The 11,786-nt window shown below is 41.0% G+C and overlaps 1 protein-coding gene and 1 long non-coding RNA gene across 6 annotated transcripts in view; one reads left to right on the top strand and one right to left on the bottom strand.

Annotated features, from left to right (window-relative positions):
- Nucleotides 1–11,786, top strand: part of col4a6 (collagen, type IV, alpha 6) — a 350,543-nt gene that overhangs the window by 270,507 nt on the left and 68,250 nt on the right. For 4 of the 5 annotated variants that reach the window (XM_069892746.1, XM_069892748.1, XM_069892749.1 and 1 more), the window contains 4 exons: nt 772–844; nt 1,771–1,877; nt 4,221–4,404; nt 11,252–11,305. In XM_069892746.1, the coding sequence (XP_069748847.1) occupies nt 772–844; nt 1,771–1,877; nt 4,221–4,404; nt 11,252–11,305 (418 nt within the window). The remainder of the gene's footprint in view (nt 1–771; nt 845–1,770; nt 1,878–4,220; nt 4,405–11,251; nt 11,306–11,786) is intronic. The other variant, XM_069892747.1, reaches the window with a different exon arrangement.
- On the bottom strand, nt 2,739–3,433 carry LOC138740301 (uncharacterized). Its single transcript, XR_011342811.1, has 2 exons — nt 3,346–3,433; nt 2,739–2,888 (listed from the first exon to the last, which is right to left on the bottom strand). It is a non-coding gene; the product is annotated as an uncharacterized lncRNA (long non-coding RNA).

Here is an 11,786-nt window from a genome sequence, read left to right as displayed (position 1 = left end):
CTCAATATACATCTCCTATTCCCCTTAGGGGATCTGTATGACAATTGACATACTCCTCCTCCAATTTCTTGGCCAGAACCTGACTATTTCTCCCTAATCGTGCCAGCCTTTTCCTTCGCTCGAACAGAAGTATTCAGCCCATTTGTTCTCCCTAACTCCCTTTTAAAAGCCTCCCACTTGGCAGAAATTTTTTTACCTAAAAATGATTCTCCCGATTAACCTTTGCCTTTTCCTGTCAAACATCGTCAAACTTCACCCTAAGTTAGGACTTTAACTTGTAGAGTTGCCTCTATTATTCCATAACCGCTCATGTTAAGACTCTAAAACTTTACTATTTATTAAAGAATATTTCTTTCTTTTTATGAATGTATATCTTTTGTCTGTACATGGGTTATGTCTGGTGGTGTGTTTGCATGTTTCTGCATTGAGGATTGAAGATGTTGTTTCGTCGAGTTGTACTTGTACAATTGGATGATAATAAACTTGAATATGAACATAGAACTTGTTTTAAACTGTAGTCCCAGTGGTGGTGAATGGAGAAAGCTCTGATGGTGGTGGATGAACAGCTTTTGATATGAACCCCTAATATAAAGCAAATGTATTGAGAGAATGGTTGAAGAAAGGGCTAACGTTTCCTTTTTGATACATGGGTCAAAGCAGGCACAGTATTTCAACATTTCCATGCAGAAACTCATGAGCAGGGCGGAACAAACGTTCGACTTACTCTCCAGTAACATCAATTGACTGCTGCTTTATTCCTATTTCATTTAGGGAATTCCAGGTGTCCCAGGAGGAGCAGGTCCGAAAGGACAAAAGGGAGATTCGTCATTTACAACAGCAAAAGGTACGAATGAATAAAGTTTGACTATCTCAAAGCACAATGCCACTCCAAAAGGAGGCTCTCCTTTTCAATTTGTTTGGGATTTGACTCATTTCTAAGTGAGAATTCATCAACCCTGGGGCTGATGTTCCCGTTCACAAGCCTGGAGATGCTTGGTCTCATTGAGGCCACACCCAGAGGAAGGGGAGGATTCCTTCCTCTCTTTGCTGCACTAATTGGATTGCTATGCCTGCCATGTAAGGCTGGCTGTCTTCCACATTCTACAGTGCAGGTTTTCCCAGGATTCATTATTTTTAAAAAATGTTCCGGAGGAAATTGGGAAAAATTTTCTGAAAAGTGTGTCTGGCAGTACCATCCTGGTTGTGGTGCATAATAACCACAGGGCACCCTTCCTGGTATAATGATGTCCCTGTAAAAATAGGAACTTGCTGGAAATGAATGAAGGGAACAAAAAAATGATGGGTCTTTCCTCGTACATATATCTTTCATTTTGAGAACAATTAAAAAAGAATTATTCATGTTTTCTGGCAATATTCCTTTCTTATACTTTCAAAATATGGGCCTGACATGTTTCAAATTTGGTGATGGCTGCTTTTGGAGATGGAACCACAGTTCAACATCTTAATGAAGTGCAGACAGTTCTGGTAGAAAGTGGTCCATTGTTTCATTTTGCATGACCATTGAGTTTTTATATGGTTTTCTCCATGTTTCAGATATTTCCATTCCTTCGTACTTCATTCCTCTTTCAGAAGCTTCTCACGTTGCTCCAAAACACTTGAGTCCATTATTTTAGTCGAGCTGTTAACTGATTTGATGTGAGCATGTATAATGCCCTGACTAGAACAGGGAGCAGAGGAATTTTGGGTGAACATTATATTTGGCATATTGCAATACAATTTAATGGGTTAGAAATGCTTTCCATTTTGAAGGGCCAAAAGGAGATCGTGGTGCTCCAGGGCTAAGAGGACCATCTGGAATTCCAGGAAAACCGGGAAGGGATGGCTTACCAGGTTTAGCAGGACCTCCTGGTTTACCCGTAAGTACCATTAGAATTCAATGCACTGCAGGGTTTTATGCTTTGATGTTGGTAGCATTGGGCATGATACAGAATGATACATAATCAGTAATTAAATATCCATTCCTATCAATTTACTCAGGTTAAAGGAGAAATATTGGCAGTCTGTCTGTCAGACTTATTTGCAGTTATCCAAAAGGAATGAAGCTTAATATGCAACAAATTTAAAGGAAAGCCTTCTGGTAACAGAAATGTACCATTATGAAGATAAAGAAATTGGTCTTACCAAGATCAAAGTTGTCCTGCCCATGGTTTAGTAATCCTCTGATATTTGGTGCAGCAGAATTTTGGAACATCACGAAACTTGGCCAGCTACTCTCAACCTTTATTCATCTATGAGCCCCTGAGTATTCTGCTCAAAGTTTATGGGCACCCTTCATTGTGAAGCAATCAAGTTTTGGTTTCTTCTATACTTCTCTCCTCCCAACTACATTAAAAAACCCCATAAAAGATATTTATGTTATATGAGGTGAAAAGAAGACAAGGCTTTTACTGAAATGTGCTGAGGCCCCGGGGTGGGGAAGTTGCCTAGGGCTTCCATTGAAATGGCTGAACCAGGCACTTGGCCATATTTGCAATTTTGCTGTTATTGACCATAAGCTGGGGCTGCCTTGTTAAGAGAGGATGCAGTGCTTCTTAACTGGTACTGAAGGAGAGCAATGGGACAACATCAATTTTATTGACTGCTTCCAAGTAGTCTTTTTAAGAATGGGCTTGACAGGACATAGGGAGCATGCCAAGCCTGCTTGTTTGTTGAATTAAATCATGGGATGTACTCTCATTTGTAAAGAAAGTGATTTTTAAAATGACATTGAGAAGAAGGGAAGAACAAAGAGACATGGTCATTTTATTGAAGTAGCTGACACTGCTAATTCACTATCAATCGACTTTCAAAATTTTCTCAAAACCTATTTTGGATTTTTAGCAATACAGGCGTTCCATTCAAAACATTAAGCTGGAGATGCTGCAAATCTGAAAGAAAACCAGAAAATAGTTGAAATGCACTGGAAATAAGGAAGCATCTGTGGAGGGAGAAAATAGAGTTAACGTTTCACATCAGTGATCTTTTATCAGTTCTGATGAAAGAACATCGACCTGAAAGTCGAACTCTTTCATTCCCCACAGATGCTGTCAAATGCCCTGTATCTTTCTGCCATTTCCTTCTGGACTAATAGCAGCTTGAAATCATCAATGAACTCTTGATATTAGAACTAAACCCTTGGAGATCAGACAAATGCGAATACTGCAACTAACTCAAGAATTCATTAAGCCTATTGAAAAATAGCTTTCTGCTTGGTTGAAGAGGTGAATAATATTATTTGTCATAATTTTCATCCCTTTGGATCAGCTGGTAACCTTTATAAAGTTTCAGCCATAGTACATCTCTGATATGTTTTGCACTAAATTTGAATATTTTGACCATCTTTACCATAGTTTTGATCCCTTCAGCCAATACATACAAAGGAGTAGAAATTCATCTGGGCAGCTTAAGATAGAATGCCAGCTGCAAGTCAAACCGTCCTTTTCATTGACTTCATCACAGACAAATTCTAGAACCTAAGTAATATCTATGGTTACTGATGTCAAGTTTGACCTTCTTTCTTCCAAAATGGCCAAATTTTACTGAACAATGATGGATTGTTGGTTATTCTATTCTGAAGAAGACAAACAATGCCAAATATGTTCTCGACCACCCTCAAATGTGCATCACTGCAGTTGCTGCTAAAGTAATGGAGATAATCCTATCCCAAGTGGAATTGGACCCCATTCATAGTATCCCAGTCATCAATGTAACAGCCAGCGCAGCATAATTTGGAAGTTTCCTGGTCCGTGTAGCCGAACAACTTGATAAACTGTACATGAGCTCTTATCCTCAGGAACTCCTACCTACATTGAAACTGGGTAGAATTTATAGACAGAAAATTTATATTTGAGGGTCTGGGGAGATGATTCCAGTGATCCAGAACCTGGATTTAACAGCTGTCAGATTTGTCCTCTGGGTTCTACAAGGCTAAGTATTTTTTTTCCATTTTGAGATGAGGTGAGACTTTGCTTTCATATACCTAAGTTGAGTATGCAGATGCATTGAAATTCTTGTTGCAACTTCACAGATATATCAAATATCACCAACAAATATGAAGAATAAATTAACTTACTGCATTTCAGAAAAAGATAATAAATGTAAAAGTTTAGGTAAATATTCACACTCACAGTTTGTGCAGATAGATCTTAAATGGTCCTGGAATAGTGTTGTTGCTAATATGATTTCACTGCATGTCTGATTTTTGAATTTATGTTACACAGGGAGACCGTGGATTTGGTATTCCAGGTGTTAAAGGACTCCCAGGCAACCCAGGTCCAAAGGGACCCCCAGGAGAAAGAGGTGAGCCAGGTAATGGACTCCCAGGACCTCCAGGTTTCCAAGGACCCCCAGGTGATCCAGGATTTGATGGAAGGCCAGGACAACCTGGATATCCGGGATTGCGAGGTATGGACACCAACAAGCCATGTTCCACTTGTTTCTGTTCTTCAGGAAATTCAGTTTTTGTAGATGGCATAGGGCAATGGTATAAACTAATGGATCATCAGTGATGGAATGACCAAATAATATTTACAGTCTGCAGTTTCTTCATGTAATTCTAGGCAAATTAACACATGCTATATCATAGAATAATAAGTTGAATGGTGAGCAACAAAAAAATATCAATCCATTAGCTTCAAATTGTGGGGAAGATGAAAAATATTGTTTGTAATTTGCATCTGAAATGAAGTGGTACTTGTGCAGTGGGTTTAGATTAATGAGTTTTGACATCCTGATTGAAATGTACAATTATTCCAAAGTATAGATACTGAATATGTTCCTGTTTAAATTGTTTGCAATCCATCTGGAAGTCCATAAGCCAGACGTCTTGTCCCAAGAAACATGGCAGCTCTCTCAGTAGCAAGACTCCTGTTCAGATTACACTGAAGATTAATCACATCAATGACCATGGGAAATAGTCTAGAGGTGCTTCCCTTTGCTTGACCAAGCAGAAGAACCAAGCCAAGTCTCTAGTATCCCAATGGATACTAGAGAATTCCAGCTAGAGTTGTAGAGAAATCTGGCAAAATTACCAACAAAAGTTATGGTCAGAGCATAAATTCCCTGGCAAATATACACAAAAATATGTGATTTACAGTATAGGAATAGCCTAACTAAACTTGTGTTTATACTCTCAATGAGCCCTATCATTTGTCTTCACTTAAATCCAAACAACATCTTCCCTTTTCACTCATTGTTTATTCTCTTTCTCATAAATGTTTGCCGATCCCCGATACCTCCCCACTGCCATCGCCAATCCTGCCCAGGAGCCCGAGGACCCCGCTTCTCCCCGGGAGTCCAGGTGAAGTGGTAGGAGACTGCACAGGGATTGCCCTCCAGCAGAATTTCAGCGACCCCCAATGAAAGAGTTTTTGACAGAGGGAGTCGAGCGGGGAGAGAGCGTGGCTTGGGTGGGTGAGTGGGGAGAGAGCACGGTATTCAATTCAAATTCTGAAAATTCCACAATGCAAGTTATCACGAAGTTACAGTAATTCTTGGCAAAAAATAATGACAATTTCGAAATAAATTATACAAAATGGCGGTGCTGTGGGTGCAGCTGTTATGGCACCACTGCCCCTGGTGCAGACCCACGGGGAACGAGGGAGTGAAGATGCAGCACTCCCATGGGGTCCAGCTACCCAGTTACCTGCTGTCGGCTCTGCACAGACTTTGAACGGCCCGTTGAGGGGAGCCTATGATGGTTTTATTTCAGATCCTGTGACCTCAGGTTCTGTGCCCAGGATGGTGGCGCTTATTAATCGGCAACAGCCACGAGCGGCTGCAGACTCCGGTGAAGCGGAGAGCTGGAGCAGGGCACCAGAGGATGGGAAGATCGTGCCCCCGTCTGAGGAGGAGAAGCAGAGGAGACAACCAGCAGGGACTGACCACGGCGGCAGACCCGTGAGGGGGCTCTGTGGCTGAGAGACCAGCACATGTGGCTACTCAAGGCGAGGGACCCACAGAAGCTGTGTGCTGATGGAGACTGGCTTGAACTGACCGGAGGAGTACCAGGTATTGGAAGCGGGATGAGAGGGGGAGCCAAGCGCGCCAAAGGGTTGCTGACCTTGTCGGAGGTTTGGATCTGGAGCTCGGGTCGCCAACAGTTTGTGTGGCTGTGGGGGCTGTGAAGGTGCTGGAGGTGAATCTACGGACACTCAGTGACTCTCTTTTGCTTCTCTGCCTCCGACTGTAAAAGGTGCTTAGGCAATTCCTGCCTGTGGCGAATCTGTCTGCCTTGCAGCAGGCAAGAAGAAATTTCATGCAAAACAAGACTGTTTTATTACTATGATAAAAAATTGAATCTTGAAATCTGTACAATGCACCTCAACTGCTTTTTGTGGTAATGTTTTTTCACTTTTTAGGGTGAAACAGATTCTCCTAAAATCTGGATTGGATTTAAGAGTGACTTAAACATCGTAATATCCATCTTAATTAACCTAATCTGTTCAATACATTCCGACAGATGTAATCTTTCAATCTTGATATTATTGTTGTATCTTCTCCAGTGCGTCTATGTATCAGGTCCAGAACTGTTCTGTGAACTGATCTAAGGAGGTTTCCACATGTTGAAAGTACCTTCTTTGCTTCTCAATTCTCTCCCTGTGGATGTAGACGCTTTCATTATTAGTTACTTTTGGTACCTGTATCCTGTCCCTCTTCCTCACTGAAGCCAATGACTTTCCAAGGAATCTCGGGCTTCCTTATTGTTCCCAACAGAATGAAATACCTTGCATTTATATTGCAGTTTCTTTTATTGTATTTGTTATACTGTCTCGACATAGCTCCGACCAATTTTGTTCATCAATATTAATATTTAAATCTGCCTCCCATCTCTGTCCGGACCTATGGATTCCCCTGCTTAGGAGTTCCATTTTGCAATAAAGTGTACACGGCTGAAGTAAATTTCTTTATATTTCTATTACCTATCAGCATCTCCACAAAACTACATTCAGTAGTGACATTATTGGACCCAATTTATCTCTTAAATATGCTCTTAGCTGGTAATAACCAAAAAGTGTATTATTTATGTTTAAATTGCTCATATGAGATGAACTTTCCTCTTTTATAGCAATCTTCTATATATCTAATTCCTTTATGAGACCAAATATTTAAAAATTAATTATCTATTGTAAATGGAATAAGTCTATTTTCAGTCAGAGTCATTTTAGATAACATGACCCCCCTCGTTCCAATTTCATTGTTTATCTTATACCAGGTATTAATCAAATGTTTCAACAAAGGGGTTTCCCTCTCACCAAATATTAATTCTGTTCCTATTTGGATATAAAATGCAATGTTTTTATTAGGTAATATTGTAGGGATAAGACTGAAATTGAAATTAACTATATATCAAAATGCATTTGTAAAGATTGCTTTAGCAGTAACATGGAAATCAGACTCTCATTTGGGTATGGAGCGATTGAACACAGAAATGTTGTGTTCCCCTTGAGAAGATTACTTACAATTTAAGAAATAAATATGATGCATTTTTTGAAAATTTGGTACCTCTATTTACAAACTGTAGGTTTAACTTTATAGATATTTTCCTTAAACTGAGAACCACCTTGGAAGAATTAAAATGTAAATGGTTAAAACCCTGTGATGGGCGGAGTCTTCTTGGCAATCAGGTCTTTTCTCTTTATCTTTCTTTTTTTATCTCTTCTTTCTTTGCTTCTTTCTTCTTTTTATCTATTTCCTTATTTTTATTTGGGGATTTACTCTGGGGGGAGGGGGTTTGGGGGTTTATACCATTGTGTATAATTGAATTGATATTAATATTTGATTATTGTATTTTTTTATTACATGTATGGATAAAATTTTAATTAAATATTTTTTAAAAGTTGTTATCAGCTATCTATAATTTATTATTAAAGTCTTTCATTTTTGGATACTACATGGGATTCTATCTTAAAATTGGTAAATTCATCTTGGTTCTGTACCCGACATTCGTTTTTACAATTTAAGGTAGTACATCGAGCTTACTTCTCTAAAGTTCAGTTAGCTAAATTTTACTCTTAACTTTTCCTTGAAATGTGACAGATTTAAGACTGAAGAAGGTACATTGATACAAATATTTTGGTCTTGTTCCTCTCTTTCCATTTCTGGGAAAGATATCTTTGATATCTAATCGCATAATTGCCTTTTTTGGATCAACTAAGACAAGTGAATTTAATTTAATTAGATCTCAATCCCATGTCAACTCTTTTGCCTCCCTTATTTCTGGACGTTCAATATTGATGAGATGGAAAGATACTGTCCCTCCTACTCATACTTGTATCCGATATGATGGCGTGCCTAACTTTGAAAAAAAATCAGATGCTCTTCTATTGTAAAGCCTTTAAATTTTCTAGGTTTATGGGGTTTTTTTATTAATTATTTTCATAATTTATAAGATCACTTATATCTTGTTTTGTGAATTTGTGTATTTTTTTAATGTTAGTAAAATGTGATTCAGGATTCATTTTATTGTCATAGGAATAAAACAGTGTAATTTTACACGAAATTTCTCTTTGTCTCCTGCAAGGCAGACAGATTCGCCACTGGCAGGAATTGTTTAAGCACCTCTTAGTCAGTCAGAGAGAAAGAAGCAAAAGATTTCCCCCCCCCCCCTACCCCCGAGTCACCAAGTATCTGTAGATTCACCTCCAGTGCTTCTGCAGCCACACAGAGTCCAGTCCAAAGCAATGGCAACCCGAGCTCCAGATCTGAACCTTCAACACAGTCAGGGACCCTCCAGCACTCTCGGCACTCCTCGCATCCCGGTTCTGATACTTGGTACCCCTCCAGCCAATTCGAGCCAGTGTCCAGCAGTCCACGGTCCAGCGCGAACCTCCCGACAGCCGCCTCCGCAGGTTCCTTGCCTCAAGTTGCCAGCAGCCCACCTCATGCACTGGTCCCTCAGCCCCAGAACCCTCTCACTGGTCTGCTGCTGCGGTCACCGTCCCCACAGGTCGACTCCTCTGGTTTTCCTTCTCAGACAGGCTGTGATCTTCCCGTTGTCTGGTGCCCCGCTCCAGTCCTCCTCTTCCCCAGAGTCTGCAGCCCCTTGTGGCTACTGCTGATTAATAGGCGCCGCCATCTTGGGCGCAGATCCATGGACACGGGATTTCAAATAAAACCACCATTGGCTCCGTCCACGGGACATTCGGAGCCCGTGCGGAGCCAATGGGAGTCGACTGGGCGGCTGGGCCCCACAAGAGAGCTGCATCTCTGCTCCTTCGCTTCCCGCGGGTCCACCATCTTAGCAGGTAACCTTAGAAGGGTAGGAGGTAGAATTTGTAGAATAGTATAATATTTACTTTTTTCCAAAATCTTTTTCTATTAGACATATGTTATAATTGTTTTTACTACTTTTTTTCTCTCTTTGACTGTTACGATATTGAGTTTATATATAATAGTTTTATTTTTCTTATACAATGGGGTTTTTTTTTCGATATATTCTGGGGTTCAGACTATAGTCAAAAAAAAAGGATATGCCCCAGCAACCATCAGATGAGTTCTTGAAGTGTTGGTGGAAATGTTTCTTTTTGCTGCTGAAGGATTTTAAGCCTCGAGAGGCTAAAGGAGCTTATTGTGTGGAATGTGACAGAGATAACACTCTTCCGGCGGAGGACGAGGAGAGGAGACGCAGCGCTCCTCCACAGAGTTCAACTGCCTGGCCAATCCAGCTACTGACGGCTTCATACAGGCCACTTAAAGGAGCTGATGGTGGTTTATTTTAAAATCCTGCATCTGGACCCAAGATGGAGGTGCTAATGTTCGGCAGCATCCTTAAGGTGAAGCAGAGACTGGCGCAGAGCACCAGAAAATGGGAAGACTAATCCACGTCTGAGATAGAGAAGCAGAGGAGATAATCCATGGGACAGGGACCAGTGAGGAGCTCTGTGACTGAAGAATCTACAGACAGCAGGCTGTTGGAGTCTCGAGGCAAGGAACCCATACAGGCTGCAGGCAGCTGGCGACGGCGGTCAAAGGACGCCCAGTAGGCTGCGGACTGCAGGAGACTGGCTCAAGGGGTACCAGGTATAATAGCCGGGATGCGAGAGGGTGCTGAGGGCACTGAAGGCTTCCTGATCGTGCCGGAGGTTCAAATCTTGAGCTTGGGTTTGGACTGGAGTGTGTGTGGATACAGAGGCCACAGGAGGACTGCAGGGGAATCCACAGACACTCAGTGACTCTGGAGGATGGGGGGGCTCTCTTTTGTTTCTCTTTCCCTGACTGTAAGAGGTGCCCAACAATTTCTGCTGGTAACGAATCTATAAAGCAAATTTTATGTAAAGTTACGCCAGTTTTATCACTTGACAATAAAGGAATCTTGAATTTCCAAAGCGGCAGCACTGGGGTCAAATGAACGGGGCAGGATGATTGTATTCATCCTTCTCTGTCATTCTAAAATTCTATGGTCATGGAAAGGGTGTTAACAATTCTATGTTTCACCTGTTACGTTCACTGCATTAATTTCATTTATTGCTTTGTGGAATCCAAAGGCCAATTCCTTTTTGGACCTTTTACTATATTCACTCCCAAGCCTCTCTGCTACATCTTTTGAGTCAGAATTGTATGACCTTTCTTATCCCCAACATTGGACTACTTTCCCTCGGGTTCCCACGAATTGCTCTATCTCCTCTTTCAAAGTAGTGATTGTCATATATGTCCAATAATCTTCAGTTCCGATATGAATCACCTTTGGGAAAAGGAACTTGGCTGATGCATTTTTCCCTCATCAGTTATAGCATCCAAATATAACTCATGCTTAGGGTGGATAAAGAAGCCCCAAGCAAACTTAATGTTTCAGGAGTAGGTACATAACCAAAGTGCTGGACGAACTCCAAGGTCAGGCAGCATTCATGGAAAGCAATAGGCAGACAATGATTCAGCCTGAAACTCCATCAGGAATGAATTCCATGGATGCTGAGTTCCTCCCACACTTTCTTTGTGTGTGGCTTCAGTTTTCCAACATCTGCAGACTTCTTGTTTACCTCTTCATGCGTCAGAGTCTGGACATTATGTTTTACCTTCCAGGTGGCAGGCAATATGTCTAAAGGGGAACATATTATGGATTTGCATATTTGGTATAAAGCAGATTACACTGAATTTAAAGAATATGATATTTGGTGTGTGGAAAAGGATTTTAGAGACGAGGTTACCGATTTGTTCCAATCAGATGGTGCCATTTAAAGAAAGAGCAAGCACTTTTCCACTGTTGTTCCTGTCCCTCCTGATTTATTTCACGTCCTTTGCCTGGACGCCACAGGTGACTCACGCTGCGGGGAATCTGCTGGTGAAGGCGCCCTTGAGACAGAGGGAGGTGAGAGGCCAGAATGCTTACAAAAAGGTTATCTTGGCAATGATGGCAGGAAACACGGCATCCTCACCAACATTGCCAAAAGGCCTCAGGGCTATTATTGCATGTTACAACTGTATTCTGCAGTGGTAACTTGGATAACTGCACCCAGAGTTGTTTCCTGTCTTCTCTTCTGCATGCTATAGTACACATTGTTGTGAAGAGTGTTTAAAATGCTATGTTTCATCTGGACTAATGGAGTGACGCGTTATTATCTACACTCTTTCAACCTGTCATGAAATGGGCATTTTCCTCAATTGTGTAACATTGCAAGCAATGATTAACTGTTCACATTTGAAAAATTATTATTCCTTCTCCTTTCAGCTTTCTCCTTTTTTTACCCTGAAGTTGTACCCGGTACTTTGAGCTGGTAGCCATTCTTTCTTTGCAAACATAGAGCAGGAAGATCTAAGCTTCTAGCTATTGTGTGCTTCATAACTACATC

This window comes from Narcine bancroftii, chromosome 8, assembly GCF_036971445.1.
Source record: "Narcine bancroftii isolate sNarBan1 chromosome 8, sNarBan1.hap1, whole genome shotgun sequence".
Classification (NCBI taxonomy): Eukaryota; Metazoa; Chordata; class Chondrichthyes; order Torpediniformes; family Narcinidae; genus Narcine; species Narcine bancroftii.
The sequence above is the reverse complement of the archived record's forward strand: the minus strand, read 5'-3'. Positions and strand labels throughout refer to the sequence as shown.